Source organism: Pimephales promelas, chromosome 16, assembly GCF_988280905.1.
Source record: "Pimephales promelas chromosome 16, fPimPro1.hap1.1, whole genome shotgun sequence".
Lineage (NCBI taxonomy): Eukaryota > Metazoa > Chordata > Actinopteri > Cypriniformes > Leuciscidae > Pimephales > Pimephales promelas.
The window spans coordinates 1,178,689-1,200,132 of NC_142784.1; the positions used below are offsets into that span (position 1 = coordinate 1,178,689).

The 21,444-nt window shown below is 42.9% G+C and overlaps 1 protein-coding gene across 5 annotated transcripts; it reads right to left on the reverse strand.

Moving 5' to 3' along the window:
• Positions 1-493: 493 nt before the first annotated feature.
• Positions 494-15,568, reverse strand: LOC120485841 (uncharacterized). Of its 5 annotated transcripts, none has more exons than XM_089120840.1 (12): positions 15,375-15,568; positions 15,102-15,229; positions 14,247-14,382; positions 13,392-13,517; positions 12,334-12,514; positions 12,114-12,245; positions 4,613-4,741; positions 3,724-3,852; positions 3,519-3,647; positions 2,316-2,444; positions 2,105-2,233; positions 494-1,281 (listed from the first exon to the last, which is right to left on the reverse strand). In XM_089120840.1, exons 4-12 carry the CDS (start codon positions 13,506-13,508, stop codon positions 1,217-1,219), a joined length of 1,140 nt encoding a protein of 379 aa, XP_088976966.1. In that variant the 5' UTR covers positions 13,509-13,517; positions 14,247-14,382; positions 15,102-15,229; positions 15,375-15,568; the 3' UTR covers positions 494-1,216. The 5 variants fall into 5 exon arrangements, with proteins under 5 accessions (XP_088976966.1, XP_088976968.1, XP_088976969.1 ...); XM_089120842.1 differs by having other exon boundaries at positions 15,104-15,256; XM_089120843.1 differs by having other exon boundaries at positions 2,100-2,233; positions 15,102-15,256.
• Positions 15,569-21,444: the final 5,876 nt, after the last annotated feature.

Genomic DNA, 21,444 nt, shown 5'->3' on the forward strand with positions numbered 1-21,444 from the left:
AAAACGACAGTGTTACCCCTTTCGTTTTTTTCATTTTTGGGCGAAAAATGAAATTTCTCCAATCTTCTCAAAACTCTGGATTCTGATAGAGGGGCGCGAGACTTTGACCTGAGTGCAAAAATGGAGGATCTAGACCCTCCCAGAGCTGAGATATCGAAATTCAAAATTTCGACCCGAAAAAAAAAACGAGTGTTACCCCTTTCGGTTTTTTTTTTCGGGTGAAAAATAAAGTTTCTCCAATCTCCTCAAAACTCTGGATTCTGATAGAGGGGCGCGAGACTTTGACCTGAGTGCAAAAATGGAGGCTCTAGACCCTTCCAGAGCTGAGATATCGAAATTCAAAATTTCGACCCGAAAAAAAAAACGAGTGTTACCCCTTTCGGTTTTTTTTTTTCGGGTGAAAAATAAAGTTTCTCCAATCTCCTCAAAACTCTGGATTCTGATAGAGGGGCGCGAGACTTTGACCTGAGTGCAAAAATGGAGGCTCTAGACCTAAAATAAAACAACAAGTTCAAAAGTCTTTTATTCTGAAATCGGTTTTAAAAATCTGTCACTTGGATGTAAAATTTTACACACAACATGCTTTCTTAAATAATAAAATCAAAGTCTAGCATTCCAGAATGAACGTTTTTGGGGCATTGAGTAAAAAAAAGAATTTGGATAACATTTACAATTGTATGTTTGTATATTTTACAAAATATATAAATAACTCAAACTTTATACAAAACAATCAAATGCTTAACAGAAAATGAAGCATGAAAAAATGTTTTCTAATATAAACATATTTCACAAACAGGACCTCCTTTGATATAAGCATATCATGATCTTACAGTATATCAATATCTTCTTCAGTTCAATATCTTGACATCCACATGTTTCCTGTGTGTTTTTTTTTTATCAAATGTTACAGTAAAAAAAATAGTTTAGGTTCAACAATATTTGTAAACAATGAGTGAAATTTTGGAAAAATCAAAAAGGCACTTTCCTCCTGTTTACAGTCAAACCTGAACCCTACTGTAGTGTACATCACAACAGCTCTTGAACACAGAGAATATTAATATCCCCTGACATACGGATGAGGGTCCAGTATGAGGATGAGCTGTCAGTGCTGTGTGTTTGAACATGATCACTTCTCCACCTCAACACACTCGCGCTTCCATGTAGTCTCTGTGTGTGTGTGCGCGCGCATGTGTGTGTGTGTGTGTGCGTGCGTGTGTTATGAGGAGTTGAGCTGTGATTGGCTCTCTTCTACACTTCTGGAGTCCAGCTCTGGAGTTTCACCTACAAACATTCAAATCACAATATATTACTAAATTAGGGTTATTATAGTCAACTAAGTTCATAAAACAGCTATTTTGTTGCTTGTTTTATTTCAGATAGCTGCCAAGGGAGCATTTCTCATTTACATTTAGTTTAACAATATACTAAAATAACTAGGTAACACTTTACTATAAGGTCTCCTTTGTAAACATTAGTTAATGTATTACCTATCGGTGAACGATATTTTTTACAACATTACAAAATACAGCTCCTCATGTTAGTTCACAGAGCAGGAACTCATGTTAACAAAAACTTTTGCTTTTAAAAATGTATTAGCACTTAATTGAAATTAATATTAACTAAGTGTTTAGTTGATTTAAGTGTGTTTAACATTAATTATGTTAATTAATTTACATATATATATATATTAAATTTATATATTTTATATAAATTAATAATAATTTATCATTATTATTATTTAATTTTAACAAACAAAACCTTATTGTAAAGTGCTGCCAATAACTAAAACTGAAATTAAAATGACAATTTAAACTACTTAAAAACTATTTTAAAATTTAAATTACTCAAATTACTAAATAGAAATTACAAAAAAGTAGAACACAAAATTACCAAAACTGCAACAGAACTGAAAATGGAAAATATAAAAGTAAAAACTAAGTCAAACTATACATTTATATATTGTATATATATTTGTTTTGCTAGTAGACATTCTAAATAGCCGGTAACTTCTAAATGTAGCAGCCAAATTGACTGGTGAGTGAAAATGTTCATATCAAACCCTGATTATATTTTATAATAAGCTGAAAAAGAAGCACTACTTTACGTTCTGAACACGTGAGACCGATCCAGCCGTTGAGACACACACAGCGTCCGTTTCTGCTGTCGCACTGAGAGCCGTTTTCACATTGACACGCGAGTGCGCAGTCGGGCCCGTAGCGGTTCACACTGCAGTCTGTTGAACATCACACACACCATCATCACACACAATATGTTCAGATATCAGAATCATCAGCAATCATCACTCACTCACTCACCGCTGTCACACCGGACTCCTGTCTTTCCTGACGGGCAGATACACCTGCCACTCACCGGGTCACATGGTGCGTGTCCCGCACAGTCACATGACTGAGAGCAGTTCAGCCCGAACAAGCCGCGCTCACATTCTGAGGAAAGGAAAGAGTTTTACAATCATTTATACTGTTAGAGGTTTTGTGCAGATTTTATTTTATGTTTTCATTTGAATATGGTTTAGTGTTTTAATTGTTGTTGTTTTGTTGTTTTTTTATATGTCTATACAGTTTTGTTATTTTGGTACTTCAACTACACAAAAATGAAAAATGTTACCAAAGTTTTTTTGTTTTTGTTTTTTTTAAATCATGAAAACGTGTTTTATAGTTTTATTTCACAATATAAATAACCCTGCAACTAGATGATTTTACTAGTGACGCTTCAGTCTGAAAATGTGCACAGGCTTAATAGATTCACAGCTCAATGAAACATCACATTAACGTTCTGTGTGTTCTCTGTTATACGGTAGGGGGCGCTATTACACATCTTCTGAAAGAGTACTGAAGCTTCGGATCTAAACACAGATGAAGCAGAAACAAGCATCCAAGATGTCCATGTCTTTCTTTCTTCAGTCGAAAAGAAATGAAGTTTTTTGATGAAAACATTCCAGGATTTTCTCCATATAATGGACTTCAATGGGGTCCAAACGGTCCAAATGAGAGTTTCAGTGCAACTTCAAAGGGCTTTAAACGACACCAGACGATGAATAAGGGTCTTATCTAGCGAAACAATCGCTCATTTAAAAAATAAATAAAAAAGTTTCAGTTTTATAAGCTCAAATGCTCGCCTTGCTCTGTTCTGTGATGAGCGTTCGTGACTCTCCTGTTCAAACTCGTTCATCAAAATGAACGAATCTTTTTTCAAGTCATGACTCGAAGGGTCCTAGATTAGACCCTTATTCATCGTCTGGTGTCGTTTAAAGCCCTTTGAAGCTGCTCTAAAACTCTCATTTGGACCGTTTGGTTACCATTGAAGTCCATTATATGGAGAAAAATCCTGGAATGTTTTCATCAAAAACCTTCATTTCTTTTCGACTGAAGAAAGAAAGACATGGACATCTTGGATGACACGGGGGGTGAGTAAATTATCAGCAAAAGTGTTTTTTAAAAGTGAACTACTCCTTTAATTCTGTTTAATAACTTGACTGATGTACAGGATGAGCGTCTCACCTCTCTCACAACGAGAGCCGTGAAGTCCAGCGGGACACACACACTGTCCGGTTCTCGGGAGGCAGGACGCCCCGTTCACACAGTCACAGCGATGCTGACACCGGGGCCCGAACACACCGGCAGGACACACTGAAACACACTCCACATCAGAACGCAGTCCGCCTGTGGTGTGAACGCTTTAACTGTGTGTTGCTCTGGATCTCACCGTGTTCACACAGATGTCCGTAATATCCCGCTTCACAGCGACAGCTTCCTGTTACTCTGTCATACGTGCTGTTGTTCACACACGAACACTGAAGCGCACAATCAGGACCGAACCAACCCACGGGACATTCTGCCAACACACACACACACACACAGTGAGTCTATGATCTTCTTTATTTAAAACCAGTAAAGAGTAAAACTGAACCTGGAACTATTTAAAACCTGAAATAAAATGTAAATATTCAATAGGAAAAAATAGACTTAAAATTAAATACTACTTTAAATAGAAGTAAAATAAATTGACATACTAAATTTACTAAAACATTAAAGTTAAACAAAAATGATAAGAACATAACAAAAATAATAAAACTAAAATGAAAAGTGAAAATAGAACACAAATTTAAAAAAATGATTTTTGTTAACTGAAATAAAATATTAATGTTTTATCAAAATAATTTAAATGAAACTAAAATAAGTTGACATGCTAAAATTACTAAAAAATGTATTCAAATAAATTGAAGTTGAACAAAAATATATTTAAAAATAATAATAATTTAAAAAACCTGATAAAAAAGCACATAACAAAAATAATACAACTAAAATGAAAAGTGAAAATAGAACACACATTTTTAAAAATAGTTTTTGTTAACTGAAATAAAATATAAATGTTAGATGATTTATCAAAATAATTTGAATAAAACTAAAATAAGTTGACATACTAAAATTACTAAAATTTAATTAAAATATACTGAAGTTAAACAGAATTTTTTTTTTCTTAAATCAATCCCAAAAATAACCAACCAATTAAAAATTGGTGGAACAAGCCTCTCCTAATCGTCTAATGTTTCCTCTAATCTCTATAGAGAATGATAAACACACACACACGTCACCTTTCTCGCAGTGTGAGCCGGTCCAGCCGAGGCCACATGAGCAGTTTCCAGAGACGGAGTCGCACACACCTCCATTCCTGCAGTCACAGCGCTGAGAACAACCAGATCCAAACCAGCCTGCAGGACAGACTACACACACACATCTGTCAGAGAAACCCTCACACACGTCTAACATCAGAGCAAACACCGGCTCACCTCGGTCACGCTCGTCTTTCACACACTCGCCTGTGACTGGGTCGCTTCTCGTCCGGTTCCCACATCTGGACACGTGAGCACTAAATCTTAGATATACGTTTTCACGGATAAATTCGTATATTTTTTAACCTAAAATGATGATGATCCATCCATTTTATTCTTTATTTTTGTACATTGAAAACATACTATGGAAGTCAATGGCTATCATCAACTTTCTGTTTACTAACATTCTTTAAAATATAATAACTTGTGTTTAGCAGAAGAGAGAAACTCATACAGGTTTGGAACAACGTGAGGGCGAGTAAATGATGACAGAATTTTCATTTTTTGAGTGAACTGTCTTTAAATACCTTTACCTATGTCTTTAACACACTTTTGCGTTGTTGCATGTGTGTGTGGTTGAAGTAAAATGTGTATACTCTACTAGTCAAAAGTTTTAGATCGGTAAGATTTTTTATGTTTTTAAAAGAAGTCTCTTCTGCTCACCAAGGCTGCAATTATTTGATAAAAAATACAAAAAAACAGTAATATTGTGAAATATTATTACAATTTAAAACAGCGGTTCCCTATCGTAGTCACTTCGAGTTACGTCAGAAGTGACGGAGATTGGGGGTTTCGCATAGAAAGCCAATCCTCTTCGAGTATTAAAACACGAGCCAATGGCATGCAATGCCTTGGGGCTGCGGAAATTTGCATAGCGTACTCCGCCCTACTCCGTGAGTATAAAAGGAGGAAGTGAACGCAACCGCAGTATGTTTTCGCTTCGGAGCCAAGAGAACCTCTTCACTCCTGAAAGCACTGTTCAAGACTCTTCGAGACGAGCGTCCTCTTCAGTGTTGGTGTGACGGCGGTACCCAGCGAGATTCTGCATCGCCTGCGATCTGAGCAGTGGTCTGCCAGACTTTGCGCTTCTCCCTGGTCGCTTCAGCGCTGAAAGAGTGAATTTCCTCCTCTCATTGAAAGAGCTGCACGCGCACGTCTTTTTAAAGACGGTTCGCCCGTGCTCTTCTGGGTGTGATTGATTTCTGTCGTCATCTGATGGTCACGATCGCTGCTTTGTATGCCTGGGCATTTCAGCATGCAGCAGCAGCGTTCGTGGATGACTCATTTTCCTTCTGTGGGAACATGACCATCTCTACACTGAGGTCGAGACTCAATGATCTCACTTGAGTGAGAGTCCCGGTCCCCCCCGCTCGATCGGTTTCCTCCATAGGGGGCCCGTCGACCCGGGGACCTGGTGATTTACGGTGATGGTGTGGGATAAGCCCCGACGATTCCTCGGGCCACACCTCCCGCCTCAGTGCGAGAGCCAGCGAGCGTTAGTTCGATTCAGTCGGTTGCTTCTTCGGTGGCACCGGCTGCTTCGGGCAGCGCTCCAGATGATGATGCGATGTCGATCACAGCATCACTAGGCGGGCTTGACTCCTCGGGAAGTGAGGATGCGGCCGCGTTGCCTCCCTCGGGAGCGTCAGCGCCGCCGTGTCTGATCCCGCGATGATGGCCGTGCTATCTCGGGCGTCCGTGAGCATCGGGTGGGGGTGGAACTCCGCCCCTCCCCGATCTCTCGCGGCTGAATAATTGGTTTTTGGGTAACGCTGCCGCCTTACGGCCACGGCCAACCCCAATTTCCTTTTTTCCCCGAGTTGCATGCGGAACTGACACGCACTAAAAAATAAATAAATAAAAAAAAAAAAAAAAGCGTGCTTAGTTCCCCGCCCTTCCTCCCCTCGGCGATGCGGCTGTCTGTGGGTACGCTGGGGCTCCCCCGGTCAACCGGCGGTTGCTCTCAGATGCCCCTCCAAAGCCTATGGGTTCTCGTCGTCTATGGCGGCGCGATTCTGTAGAGCGGCGGGACAGGCAGCCTCCGCCCTGCATATGATGAGCACCTACAAAGCTAGCTGCTCAGGAATGTGCACGAGGAGGTGACGGACCAAGCGAGCTGCGAGCCTGTCGCCTACCTTGTCCTTAAACGGGTCACGGAGGCGGTCGCTCGCTCCCTTGGTCAGGTGATGCCCACCGCTGTGGTCCAGGAGCATCATAATGTTCGGCGGTGCGGTCCAGGACTTTGCCCAGCACTTCTCGACCGCCTAGGAGCAGACGAAGGCGGTTTCTCTGCCCCGACGGCCAGCTGCTGCCTCCAACCAGCCGTCGGCTCGGACGCCTCCGCCAGCTCGCCGCCGGGGACGCCCCCCTGCGGCTCCCTTCCCTCCCACGCGGCCCCAGCAGCAGCCTTCAGCCGGTTCGCGTCGCGGAGGAGGCCACAGGTAAGCGTCCCAAGAAAAGAGCCCCCCCTCAGGCCGCGTGCCCCGCTAGATGCCAGGCGAAGCGATGTTCCTGAGGCGGGCCGCTCAGTGATAGTGTCATGGTTTTTCTCAGGAGGCGGTGGCAGGGCCCCTCCTTCCCCGGTGGAGGGCCGGTGGAGAATCTTTTGTTCTAGCTAGCTCCCTGAGCTGGTTGAGGAAAAGCTGACACTGTCATTGAGCACACAGACTGGAATGAGCGCGCACGACGTCCAGTGCGTCGCCCCGTTCATTCCTCTCTGTCTCGGAGGGCGCGGAAGGGTGCGTGTGTCGTCCCCGGGCTACGCCAATCCCTTCCCCCTCTGTCGCCAGACCCCCGGCAGAACAGACCCCCGTGGAACGCTCTGCCTTCCCTGGTCTCTTCTGTCGGGGAGCGGGTTTCGACGGTGCATCCGGACGGGGTAACTCCTGCACGCATGCCGGTCGACCCGCCTCGCTGCCCCTCCGGGGGGACGTCTGTGGTTCGCATGACCCCGTTGGCTCACTTCCTGGAAGCCTGGCTAGCGCTTCCCGGGGTTCCCGCTGGGTCATCAGAACGATCGGATTCGGCTACGCGATTCAGTTCGCACGGTCTCTTCCCCGCTTCAGGGGAGTTCGCTCCACGATGGTTGGTGGCTATGCCCCAGTCTTGAGAGCGGAGATTGCGACCCTGCTGGCGAAGGGTGCAATCGAGACGGTCCCTCCAGCCGAGGTGAGGTCCGGGCTTTACAGCCCCTACTTCATTGTCCCCAAGAAAGACCGGTGGGTTACGACCGATCCTGGACCTGCGCATTTTGAACCGTTCTCTCCATCGACTACCGTTCAAAATGCTCACGGCCAAACGCATTTTCGAATGTGTTCGGTATCAGGATTGGTTTGCAGCGATCGACCTGAAGGACGCGTACTTCCATGTCTCCATTCTCCCTCGACACAGACCGTTTCTTCGGTTTGCCTTCGAGGGCCAGGCATACCAGTACGCCGTTCTCCCATTCGGGTTAGCTCTGTCCCCTCGCGTCTTCACGAAGATCGTCGAGGCAGCCCTTGTTCCCCTTCGCGAACACGGGGTTCGCATCCTGAACTATCTCGACGACTGGCTGTTACTAGCACACTCTCGAGCTCAGGTTTGCGAACACAGAGACCTGGTGCTACGGCACCTAGCCCGTCTGGGCCTTCGGGTCAACCGGGAAAAGAGCAAACTTTGCCCCGTGCAGAGGATCTCTTTTCTCGGCATGGAGATAGACTCGGTCGCCATGTCCGCGCAGCTCACGAACGAGCGCGCGCACTCACTGCTGGCTTGTCTTCGACAGTTCGAGGGCAAGAGTGCGGTTCCACTGAAACTTTTCAGAGGCTCCTGGGACATATGGCATCCGCGGCCGCGGCAACGCCGCTCGGTTTGCTTCATATGAGACCGCTTCAGCTGTGGCTTCGCGATCGAGTCCCGAGGTGGGCATGGCATCGCGGCTCGCTCCGAGTTCCAGTGACTCCGACGTGCCGCCGATCCTTCTTCCCGTGGTCGAACCTCAGCTTTTTACGGACAGGGTCCCTGTTCAGCGAGTTTCCAGGCATCTCGTTGTCTCCACGGATGCGTCTACCACGGGTTGGGGTGCCATGTGCAATGGGCATGCAGCCGCCGGTTCCTGGACAGGAGCCCAGCGCCTCATGCACATCAATTGCCTCGAGCTGTTGGCAGTACGGCTCGCCCGGCACCGCTTCCGAGCGTGCTCTAGGGCCAGCATGTGCTTGTCCGCTCAGACAACACTACGGCAGTAGCGTACATCAACCACCAGGGGGGGTCTACGCTCGCGCCGGTTGTCGCAGCTCGCCCGCCACCTCTTGATATGGAGTCAGAAGCACCTGAGGTCCCTTCGTGCAGTTACATTCCTGGAGACCGGAATCGGGCAGCCGCGAGCTGTCCCGGGCCCGTCCCATCTCCGGCGAATGGCGACTCCATCCCCAGTCGGTCCAGCTGATTTGGGACCAGTTCGGGGAGGCACAGTTAGACCTGTTCGCCTCTCGGGACTCGTCCCACTGCGCCCAGTTATTCTCTGACCCGCGGCTCTCTCGGCTCGGATGCGCTGGCGCACAGCTGGCCACGGGGCCCACGCAAGTGTGCGTTCCCCCAGTGAGCCTCCTTGCACGGGTGTTGTGCAAGATCAAGGAGGACGAGGAGCAGGTCTTGCTGGTAGCCCCCTACTGGCCCACCAAGACGTGGTTCTCCGAACTCTTGCTCCTCGCGACAGCACCTCCTTGGCCTATTCCTCTGAGACCGGACCTACTCTCTCAGAGACGGGGCACTCTGTGGCACCCTCGTCCCGATCTTGGAGGCTGCACGTGTGGCTCCAGGACGGGACGAGGCAGGTTTGAGTTCGCTGCCACCTGCGGTGGCGGCAACCATCACTTCCGCAAGAGCGTCGTCCACGTGACACCTTTATGCGTTGAAGTGAAACCTCTTCGTCAATTGGTGTTCTTCTCGCTGAGAAGACCCCCGGAGATGTTCGATCGGAGTCATGCTTCCTTCCTGCAAGAGGGGTTGTAGCGCAGGCTGTCGCCCTCCACCCTTTGGATTATGTCGCGGCCATTGCCGCGTCTCATGATGCAGTGAAAGGTAAGTCTATGGGAAGCATGACCTGGTCATCAGGTTCCTGAGGGGAGTGAGGGGGCTAAATCCGCCTCCCTCCCCTCCTGCCCTCTGGGGACCTCTCAGTAGACCTGGGTGCTCTGCAGAGGCCTCCCCTGGAGCCTTTGCAGTCGGTAGAGTTTTTGCCCTGTCCTATGTGACAGCACTCCTGATTGCATTGGTATCCATCAGGAGAGTAAGGGACCTGCACGCACTCTCTGTTGACGAAGTGTGCCTGGAGTTCGGGCCGGCTTACTCTCACGTATTCCTGAGACCCCGGCCTGGATATATGCCCAAGGTTCCTACCACTCCCCTCCGGGACCTGGTGGTGAACCTGCAAGCGCTGCCCCTGGAGGAGGCAGACCCAGCCTTGGCACTGCTCTGTCCGGTACGTGCGCTCCGCACCTATGTCGACAGAACGCAGTGTTTCAGGACCTCAGACCAGCTCTTTGTCTGTCATGGGGGGAGCCAGAAGGGAAGGGCTCTCTCAAAGCAACGGCTGTCCCACTGGATAGTGGATGCCATTGCTTTGTCTTACCAGCAGCAAGGCCTTCCGTGCCCCCTTGGTGTGACGGCCCATTCCACTCGGAGTGTAGCCTCCTCTTGGGCTTTAGCGCACGGCGCCTCGCTAACAGACATCTGCAGAGCTGCAGGCTGGGCGACACCCAACACCTTCGCCAGATTCTATAATCTGCGAATTGAGCCGGTATCCTCTCACGTACTCGTTTCGGCCAGTTCTGGATCCGCTCAGGTGTCTTCGCTTGCTCGCCACTCCACTCCCCGGACTGGATAAGTGCGATATTTCCTCAGTTCTTCCATTGAAGTCTTGAGTCCTCCAGCACCGACGATGCGGGCACCACTGCGTTGCTCTGGATGCTAGCTAGGTGCCTCCATGCGCACGGTTCCCCATGGTAACCGTCTCATGTGTATTATCCACTGTAAGCCTCTCTGAGCATGTGTCTTCCCTTGGCAAGCCATCTGCCACCCCTGGAGTTTAAATCAGTAGCCACCTGCGGTTGGTACTCCAGTGTTCCATATGCGTTCCTATGTGGCCATATGTGTATTCTTAAGTCCTCCCTTCGGTAGGCAGCTGGTAGCATGTCCCCTTCGGGATATGTTCCCAGTGTACCTTGGTAATCCTGTGTCAAAGTCGGATCCCCAAAAAAAAAAAAAAAAAAAAGAGGTAAGGCTCGGGGGTTCAGTCTTTCGCAGGGCACTGGAAGACAGCTTGAAGATGGCGTGATGGCACAGACCCCCAATCTCCGTCACTTCTGACGTAACTCGAAGTGACTACGATAGGGAACGTCTCGGTTACGTATGTAACCCTCGTTCCCTGAGTAGGGAACGGAGACGTTACGTCTCCCTGCCACTTCTGCTGTATCGCTGGGTAGAGGCCGAGTTCAGTCTTGGCTCCTCAGCGAAGACATACTGCGGTTGCGTTCACTTCCTCCTTTTATACTCACGGAGTAGGGCGGAGTACGCTATGCAAATTTCCGCAGCCCCAAGGCATTGCATGCCATTGGCTCGTGTTTTAATACTCGAAGAGGATTGGCTTTCTATGCGAAACCCCCAATCTCCGTCACTTCTGACGTAACGTCTCCGTTCCCTACTCAGGGAACGAGGGTTACATACGTAACCGAGACGTTTTCTATGTGAATATATAGTGAAGTGTAATTATTATTATTCCTGTGATCAAAGCTGAATTTATCATCATTACTCCAGTCTTCAGTTCAGAAATTATTATAATATGATGCTCAAGAAACATTTATGATTATTATCCATGTTGAAAACAGTGTTTTTACATTTTGATTTCAGGATTTTTATTTCAGGATTAATCACTACCATTCAAAAGTTTGGGGTCAGCAAGAATTTATTTTTTTTTATTTTTGGGGGAAAGAAATTAGAAAATACTTTTATTCATCAAGGATGAGTTAAATTGATCAAAAGTTACAGTAAAGACATTAATAATGTTAGAAAAGATTATATTTTAAATAAATGCTTTTCTCTTGAACTTTTTTATTCATCATAGAATTTTTGGGGGGAAATGGTACACGACTGTTTCCAACATTCGACATTTCAACATTTTCAACAATTTATGTTTTTTGAGCATAAAATCTGCATATTAGAATAATTTCTGAAGGATCATGTGACCCTGAAAACTGATGTGTAATCAGCAACAGTAATGATGTGGAAAATTCAGCTTTGATCACAGGAATAAATTTCACCCTCAACTATATATTCACAAAGAAAACCACTGTTTTAAATTCTAATATTATTTCACAATATTACTGTTTTTTTGTATTTTTTATCAAATAATTGCAGCCTTGGTGAGCAGAAGAGACTTCTTTTAAAAACATAAAAAAATCTTACTCATCTAAAACTTTTGACCGGTAGTGTGTGTGACACTCACTCTGGTCACATCGCGGTCCAGTGAAACCCGCCTCACACTGACAGCGTCCGGTCTGAGCGTCACACACTCCGCCACTGTTTCCACAGTCACACACACTCGCACAGCCCAGACCCCAGCGGCCCGCGTCACAGGCTACAACACACACAGTATCTCACCATCAACATAATGACATTTCATTTGCTTTTTAGAATTACATAATAATCAAAAACATGAAGCTCACCCTTCCTGCAGCCGTGGCCCGTCCAGCCGGGAGGACACGAGCAGCGTCCCGTTACAGGATCACAACCTCCTCCATTATCACACACACATCTGAGCTGACAGCCCACCCCGAAGCGGCCCGCGGGACACACTGGACACACACGTTTCCTCACATCCAACGCCCCAGTGACCCTCCACACACTCTGATGCAGAAATATACTGTGTTTATTCAGATAATTATATCATTTTAATCTTATATTACGCTCCGGGACTTTCTCATTGAGGCTCATGAACTTCCTCAAAGTGAGGTGTTGTGAAATTTGAGTACTCAATTTCTATTAAGACTGATGTTAGCGAGTTTCATGGTTAAAAGCAGCAGCACAGACACAACATTATTCAAATGCATGTATTTTGTTATGTCAGGGTATTATGCTTTTATCTAAATAAAATGACATTGCATTGGTGCTGTACATTTATATCGGTTCACACGTTAATTGAGTCAAACCCGTGATCTTGGCATCACTAGCGCCATGCACTACTATTTGAGCTTCAGGAAGGCAATATATTTAAATATTATTAAATGTAAATATTATTTTAAAAAATCCAATTTAAAAAGAAAATAAAAATCTTAAATTTTAAATAAAATATCTAAATAATATATATATATATATATATATATATAAAATACATAATTTTTTTTTTTTATAATATTATAAAAATTCATATATTCTCATATATAATCTGAACCTTTTGGTAATGTTTGAGAAGTTTTAATGTTAATTAATGTGTAGAATTTTTACCTGAATTTTTTTGGTGAAATGTACTGATCATTCAAACCAGGGTCAATATGAACTCGTACCCAGATTTAACATAATACAAGGATTAAACAATATACTGCTTTCATAAAGGATAATTCTGTGTCTGTGAGCCACTATTGCAGCTTGTGTTTTCAAAATACTGTAAATAGTGCATTCATTTCAATCATGAGCTAAAGGTCTCACTTATACTTTATATAAAACAATAGAAAAGAGTTTAGCTCAATATAAGCATGACATGTTCATGTCAGAATGACGATTTCACCTTTTTCACAACGTTTTCCAAACGTTCCAGCAGGACACATGCATTGGCCGGTGATCCTGTCACATGATGCCCCTGAACAGTCACGTGACTGATAGCAGCCAATCCCAAATCTCCCATCAACACAGTCTATCACAGAAAGTCTTGCATCACATTCAATTTCCAAATTCAGTTTTATTGCAGTGTGCCTTAATTTGCATCAGTGTTGGGTAAGTTACTCTAAAAAAGTAATTAATTACTAGTTACTAATAACCTCTTCAAAAATGTAATTAGATTACTATACTAATTACTCTCTCTAAAAAGTATTTAATTACTTTTAATTACTAATTACTTTCAAAATCCCGTATCAATCTCAACCAGCTGAATAATACAAGGATAGACATGAATCTGTTTTAATTCTTTCAAATAAATACTATAAAACTGCATGAATTATCCTTAAACAGACCAAGGTGGAGAAGGTTACATTATAAAAACATACTTTTTAGCATCAGACAAGACATTTTGATGTTAAACCCACTATTGTTTTATGTCTGATCTCATGACATTTCAGACTTTTTTCATACATATTTTACAATAATTCATACAATTTGTACGAGTGCGGTCGTAATATTTAGACACCTCATAAAATGCATACGAATCGCTGTGAGATCGGATTGATCAATACACAGTATTTACCTCAATTACATCAGAAGTAACTGTAATTGGATGACAGGTAAATGAAGAGTAATCCCTTACTTTACATTTTCAAGGGAAAAGCAATTAAATTACAGTAACTAATTACTTAGGAATTAGTTACACCCAACACTGATTTGCATACAGTACAGGCATATTATACACCTATAATTTGACTGGACATACCTTGGGTCACATTTGTCTCCCCTCTTTCCAGCGGGACACTGCGGTTGACAGGCTCCAGTCACATGATCACAGGTCACTCCATCCGGACAGGAGCATTTCCTCTCGCAGCCAGAGCCAAAGAAGCCCGATTCACACTCTACAGGGAAAAACTAGCAATATTGATCGTATCATATCATATATTGCCATCTTTTAAAAACTTTTTTCAATGCAAATTCAAAAATGTAAAACAAAGTTAAAATCCATTTTATTTTATTTTATTTATTTTTAGATTTTTTTCAACTCTTTTCCTGATATTTCTTGAATGCATTTCAATGCAAGTGAAAAAGGGGGGGGGTATATATATATATATAGATATATATATATATATTTAAGTAATTATTATTAATAAAATATATATTATATATATATATATATATATATACATACATACATACATTTCTTTATTTATTATTACAATTTTATTTTAGGATTGCATGTTTTCCAATTTTATGTATAAAAATTGTACAAAATATTAAAAAGCTATGTTTTAAAATATCCATTCTCTTTTCTTTCTTATTCTTTTCTTTTCATTGTTTTTAGACTGTTTTCCAATTATTTCCTATTTCAATGCAAAAAAAATATATTTAAATGCTTTGTTTTAACAAATCCATAAATATTTTTTTAATTTTACATAGCATGTTTTCCAATTATTTTCCTTGTCTTTTTTTCAAGCATTCCAAGGCAAAAAAAATTATAATAATTTTTTGAATTGCATATTTTCCAATTATTTTTCTTGTATTTCTTTAAAGCATTTCAATGCAAATAAAAAAATGTAAAGAAGTACAATACAGTGTAATCGTGTATCAATACACTCACACCGTTCGTCAGACGCACCGTCTCCACATCTCTCGCCTCGATACCCGGGCTTGCAGACGCAGGCACCGTGACGACGGTTACACTCCACAGTGTTCTTCTGGACACACACACACACTCTTCAGAACAGCCTGGACCGAACATCCACTTCGGACACGCTGCATGAACACGAAAGAGCACACGTTTTTTTTTAAAGAAAGTCACACAATGCACATTGAAAGCACAGAACAGCATAAATGGAGTTGTTTTAAAAGCAAAGAGTAAATTCTGACTCACAAAGATGGCAGAACCTTCCGTACAGTCCCGGGTCACACACACACGCTCCATACGTGCGATGACACCGTCCATTATTAGCACAGTTACACTTCTTATTACAGAACTTCCCATAGAGACCCTTAGGACAACCTGGATTGAGTGCATCAAATAAACATGACATGCACACAATACTGAATGCGTTACACATGATTTGTACTGACCGTCCTGACACAGCTCTCCACTGACCCCTGGTGGACAGCGACAGCTCCCCGTGACCGGATCACACACACCACCGTTCTTACACGTACAGCTCAACGAGCAGTTCCTGCCGAACCAGCCCTCCGCACACGCTGGATAACACACACACACACAGGAACAGAAAGGTCGTGACCTTTGAAAGGATGTAAGATGTTTTTAATAAATGTCTCTAATCACTGGTTTATTGTGTCTTTTCATCATCTGATGAAATAAGAATTTATTCTCTGCCTGTGGAATGTGGTTTTTCTGTCGATGTAATCAAGCCCACATTAATTTATGCAGAACCATCCATTTCTTTAATCTTTAATGACTTATTTATGATCAGCCTTGAGGACTCTGTGGGTTTAGTACAGGACTGTGTCTTAACACTTATAAGTGCACTTTTAAATAGTCAACATTGTAATAATGTTTTACTTTAAAGTTCATCTAACATGTTTTAATAATCTTTTGTCGTGGCGCTATACATCATTGGGCGGGGCTTGATCCTGTCTGTGAGGAATTGATTGGCTGGTTGTGGTTTGCTATTGGCTGATCTCATGTGAGTGACAGGTTATAGCCCCGCCCTCATCATCAGAGAAGAGTTGTGCAAGAAGAACTGATACTCATTCAAGATTATGAAAACAATAATAAATCATACAGTACATTTTACATACATATTGTAACACCTCATTTCTTTTAAAGCTGTTACTCTGAGGGGTTCAACAGAAATCTTTGAACCTGTACTGATTAAGAAATATCCTCACAAACAAAATAACATTAAACCTCTTTTATTTACACCACTGTGCTAAATCCATGTGCCAAACTCTCAATAAACAGATTACAAAGCACTCTCAAGATCTCCATCTCTTTAACAATGAAGCCATTCAATGAAGTAAACTTAACTCTGATATGTCCAGTCCTTTGAGAGGTTACATTGATGATGCTGATGATGATGACGATGAACATATACTCCACAAGGTCAATTTTGAGTGCAATGCAATGATTGTGATCCAACTATCCACCAATGTGAGAAAAAGTCACATCCTACATCACAGTAGCCAGTGCAATGTTTGTTCCCTGTACCCCGATACTGTCCATGTGGTGTAGTCTCATTGCCAATGGAGTTTCCACTTGGCTTTACTGTCCATTCCTCTGCTCAATGTTCATAACAGAACATGTGAACAAAAAGTCTTTTCTAAAAAGAAAGCACAATAAGTACAACATTATCCATACATCACATCATCCATACTTACAGTTGAGCAGAAACTCAAGGTTCTCAACAAAGGACCATCAACAAAATTCAGTAGGTAGCATGAGGTTAACCAAACAATGGATTTCCCTCTACCAAACGAACTCTCTTCCTCTATGGTAGGTGTGTTTATATAGGTTACCATCTGGCAATAGCACCCTCAAGTGGCTCTTGATGAAACTACACATGACCCAAAACATCACACTAGTGCTCCAACAACAGTAAATTAACAGTAACAGATTCTGTCCGTTACATACCCCGCCCTTCAGTGTTAAAATTTGACACATGGCAAATTTTTAAGTTTTGGGTATGGTAACTGTCAATCTGGGTAGGATCAGACAACATTGTCACCCTATAATTTACTGGACCTAGCTTTTTGACTACTTTAGCTGGCCCTCGCCATTTTGGGGCAATTTTAGCCATGAAACCATCATCTGCACTAGATAAAGGATGAGTACGCACCCAAACTAGATCACCCTCCTGGAAGTCTTGGGTTCTTCTCTTGAGGTTGTAGTACTTCCTCTGTTTGGCTTGTGCTCTCTCAACATTATCTCTAACAGCTTCATACAGTTGTTTCTGTCGCTCGATGGTACTGTAGCTCGGTTGATCTAAATCTGGTGGATTTTGTAGAGCTCTTTGTAGCGGACCTTTCAATTGACGTCCCAAGGCAACTTCAGCGGGTGAAAATCCTATGCTTTCATGCCATGCTGTATTCAAAGCAAATCTAAACTCACAGATCCATTGATCCCAAGTACGATGATTATTGTCAACATATGATGCAATCATAGTTTTTAGATTTCGATTAATACGCTCAGTCAGGTTTGATTGTGGATGATAAGCCGTTGTGAGTTTTTGGGTTACTTGCCACTGCTTGCACAAGTGATCCAGGAGTTGAGGTGAATTGAGTGCCTCTATCAGAAACAATAAAGGCTGGTGTTCCCCACCTTGTAAATATCTCTTCGATAAGAATACGAATGATGTTGTTAGATTTGGCAGATCTCATGGGGAGGACCTCTACCCACTTAGAGAAGTAGTCTACCACTACTAGAAGATATTCATTCTGACGGGTACTCCGTGGGAATGGTCCCATAATGTCCATTCCGAGCATGTATCCGGGCTCAACAATAGGTACACTTTGAAGACCTCCTGCTGGCTTCAAATTTGTAGACTTATGCTGTTGACATTTTCCACACTGCTTACAGTGTTGCCACACGTCATTACGTATGGAAGGCCAATAAGCAAAATCTAAAAGCCTCATCAGAGTTTTAAATGTGCCTAAATGTCCACTGAGGGGGCTGTCATGGGCATAAGTTAAAAATGATTCCTTCAAATCCGCAGGTACCACAATCTGGAATCTTTGACCTCCTTTAGAGATCGGGACACTCCTGAATAGAACATCATTTCTCAAAACATAGCGAGTCCTCAAAAGATCAGTGGTATTTTGGTTTCTGACTCTTACCATAATTTCTTGACACTCTGAATCTTTGTTCTGTGCATCAGTAATCTGGGACAAGTCCATTGGCAGCTCACAAGTGATAGGATTAAGAACAAGTTTTGCTGGTGTGTGCATCAGAATGGCCGTTGATTCAATGGTATATCTCCTCGACAAAACATCGGGTACCACATTACATTGTCCTTTTCTATATCGTACTTTAAAGTGATAGCCTTGAAGTCTGATAGTCCATCTTTCCAACCTAGATGAAGGTTTTGGGTGTTGGAAAAGCCAAACCAAGGAAGCATGGTCCGTGATTACTTCAAATGCTCTGCCCTCAAGATAATGATGCCACTTCTCTACAGCCCAAACTACCGCTAGGCATTCTTTCTCTGATGTAGAATATGATCTCTCAGCTCCCCTAAGCAATCTAGATGCATACGCAATCACTTTCTCTTGTCCATCACATTCTTGTGTCAACACTGCTCCCAAACCAATGTTGCTTGCGTCTGTTTGCACTTTAAAAGAAGAATCAAAATCAGGTGTGTTTAACACAGGGGCTTTAGTCAGATCATCTTTGAGAAGTTCAAACGAACTCTGGCACTCATCTGTCCACCTCCATTTAGCTCCTTTTTTCTTAAGTGCATGTAAGGGTGCTGCTTTCGTAGAGAAATCTGAGATGAAACGGTGATACCAAGCCGCAAGACCTAGGAATCGTTGTAATTCTTTCAGGGAAGTTGGTGTAGGGAATGATTTGATCGCATCAACCTTGTCAGAATTCACTTTGACTCCATCAGCAGTGATGGTGTGACCCAAGTAATCCAAGGATGAACAGATGAACTTGCACTTCTTGAGATTAAGAGTGAGACCAGCAGTGTGCAGACTGTTGAAAACTTGTTTAAGATCTTGCAAATGTGTTTGAACGTCTGGTGAGTAGACAATGATGTCATCTATGTATACCATACAACACCTGTTTTTGTGGTCTCTGAGAACTTGTTCCATTAAACGCTGGAAAGAGGCAGCTGCATTTTTAAGTCCAAAGGGAAGACACAAAAATTCATATAACCCTGAAGCGGTTACAAATGCAGTCTTCTCCACACTTGCAGCATCCATCTCCACCTGCCAGTAGCCACTCTTCAAGTCCAAAGTGCTAAATACCTTGGCTCCTTGCAAAGAATCTAGTATATCTGTAATTTGGGGCATTGGATATGCGTCGAGGTGAGTTTTAGAATTAAGACCACGATAGTCAATGCATAAACGCGATCCCCCATCCTTCTTATCCACTACCACAACAGGTGAGGCCCATGGAGACGTGGAAGGTCTAATAATATTCTGTTGCAGCAGTTCCTTGATTTGTTCTTCAATAAAATCACTCTTGACTTTTGAGACTCGATAAGGTCTCTTTCTTAAGGGAAATTCGTCAGTCGTTTTTATTTCATGTTTGATGCAGTTAGTACGTCCTAACTTATGAGTGCAAACAGATGACCAATCATACATCAGAGATTTCAACTGATTCTTTACCTTGATGGAGGCATGAGAATTTTCCACTGCTTGATCAATGAGCTTAAGGCCTTCCTCTTTCGAGATCAATTCCACATCATTTTGTGCAGCATAAAACTGGATGGCAGCGTTCTCCTGAAGTTCATTAAAACGAATAGGGTGACTGGTGTTGGAAACAGGCAGGTAAACACGCGATGAATTAAAATCAATGGTTACTTTGGCTTCCCTTAGGAAATCCAGTCCCAGGATGACAGGAACTGCCAAGTCTACATCATCCATAACGTAGAATGTTACAGCAAGCTTCACTCCATATATCTCACAATCCCAGAGAACCTTTCCTTGAGTTCTCTGACTCTGACCAAGCATGAAAGTTTGAGTACTTTTGGTCAGATACTCATCATCTCTTCTCAACCTCTGCCAAACTTTCCTCTGTATCAAAGAGAAGGTGCTTCCAGTGTCAATTACAGCATTAAAGTAAGAGTGATTTAAAATGATTGGACTTTGCAGGACATTATTACATTGCGAGTTGAGAGTAGGATCAACGAGCATGAGGTGACTTTGTTGCCCTCTTCCACCAGATGATTTCTTCCTCTGTTCCTCTTCTTTTCCTTGATGTCATCTCTTTTTACTCTCCATCCAATCCTTCTCTATCTGAGTACCGAGTCGGACAAGATCGTCAACGGTCTTCACTGTTCCCCTTAACAACGAAGCCAATCGAGGGTTGCAATTTCTTAAAGTCGCTTGAACTATCTCACTTTCAGACATCTCAGAATTATTCTTCAGGCACAGTGCTCTGTAATTGAAAACAAAATCTCTAATATTCTCATTTACCCCTTGACGATAGTTTGCTAACTTTTGGGCAGCAACTTCTTTATAATCTTCATTTAAAAAGGAAAAAAGGAACTTTTCTTTGAAAGAAGACCAATTTTTTATTTTGTGTTTCTCCGCTCTCCACCAGCTCTTAGCAGTACCTTTCAGACTCACAGATAATGATGCTAATAGCTCTTCCGCATACAATGGTCTCAGCTCCTTATATTCTTCAAAGCGATCAATGAACTCAATTGGATCTTCTGCATCAAGATTACTGAAGGTAGGTAGTTCGATTTTAACTGGAGGAATAGTAGATGAGGAAAAATATGTTACTTGCTTTGAACGGTTTTGTGTAACCGGGTCAGACTTGGATAGGGATTGGGACTCTTTAGGAGTAGTAGAAGCACTGGAGTGCATGGGAGTAGAAATAAGAGGTCTGATGGTCTTAAATTGTTGCTCTAATTGCCGGTCTCGTCTCTTTATCGGTCTTATTCTCTTTATACGTCGATTTGTGAAAGGAACAACTGCTTAACGCGATCCACCTCTCTCTGCACACAATAGTTAAGTCTGTCTTCACATGCTTAAAACTTTGCATCCGTAGCTTCCATGGTAACCAGTCCACTAACACGATGTTCAAGATCAGCAAGGTGCTCCTCAATGCTACTCATGCTCTGGGAAGTTTCTTCATTGTCAAATTGCAATCGTTCCTCATGAAACTCAAGTGGAGGAGGAGGTAATGGCACGTCATCAGGAGCACACTGATCAGTGGCTACATCATGGAATTCTTTCTCTTCCTCAGAGTCTATGTATAACTCACTTAAGGATTCAATGAGATTAACTACAGAATCTCTGTGCTGAGCAAA

Excerpts from the sequence above, each read along its gene's own strand:
- LOC120485841 (XM_089120840.1), bottom strand. The coding sequence starts at position 13,508 with ATGGGAGATTTGGGATTGGCTGCTATCAGTCACGTGACTGTTCAGGGG. Across the intron at positions 4,742-12,113 it reads TGGACCGCGATGTGACCAGA|TCTGTCCTGCAGGCTGGTTT; the intron begins GTGAGTGTCACA and ends GTGTGTGTGTAG. Across the intron at positions 1,282-2,104 it reads CGGTCTCACGTGTTCAGAAC|GTGAAACTCCAGAGCTGGAC; the intron begins GTAAAGTAGTGC and ends GAATGTTTGTAG.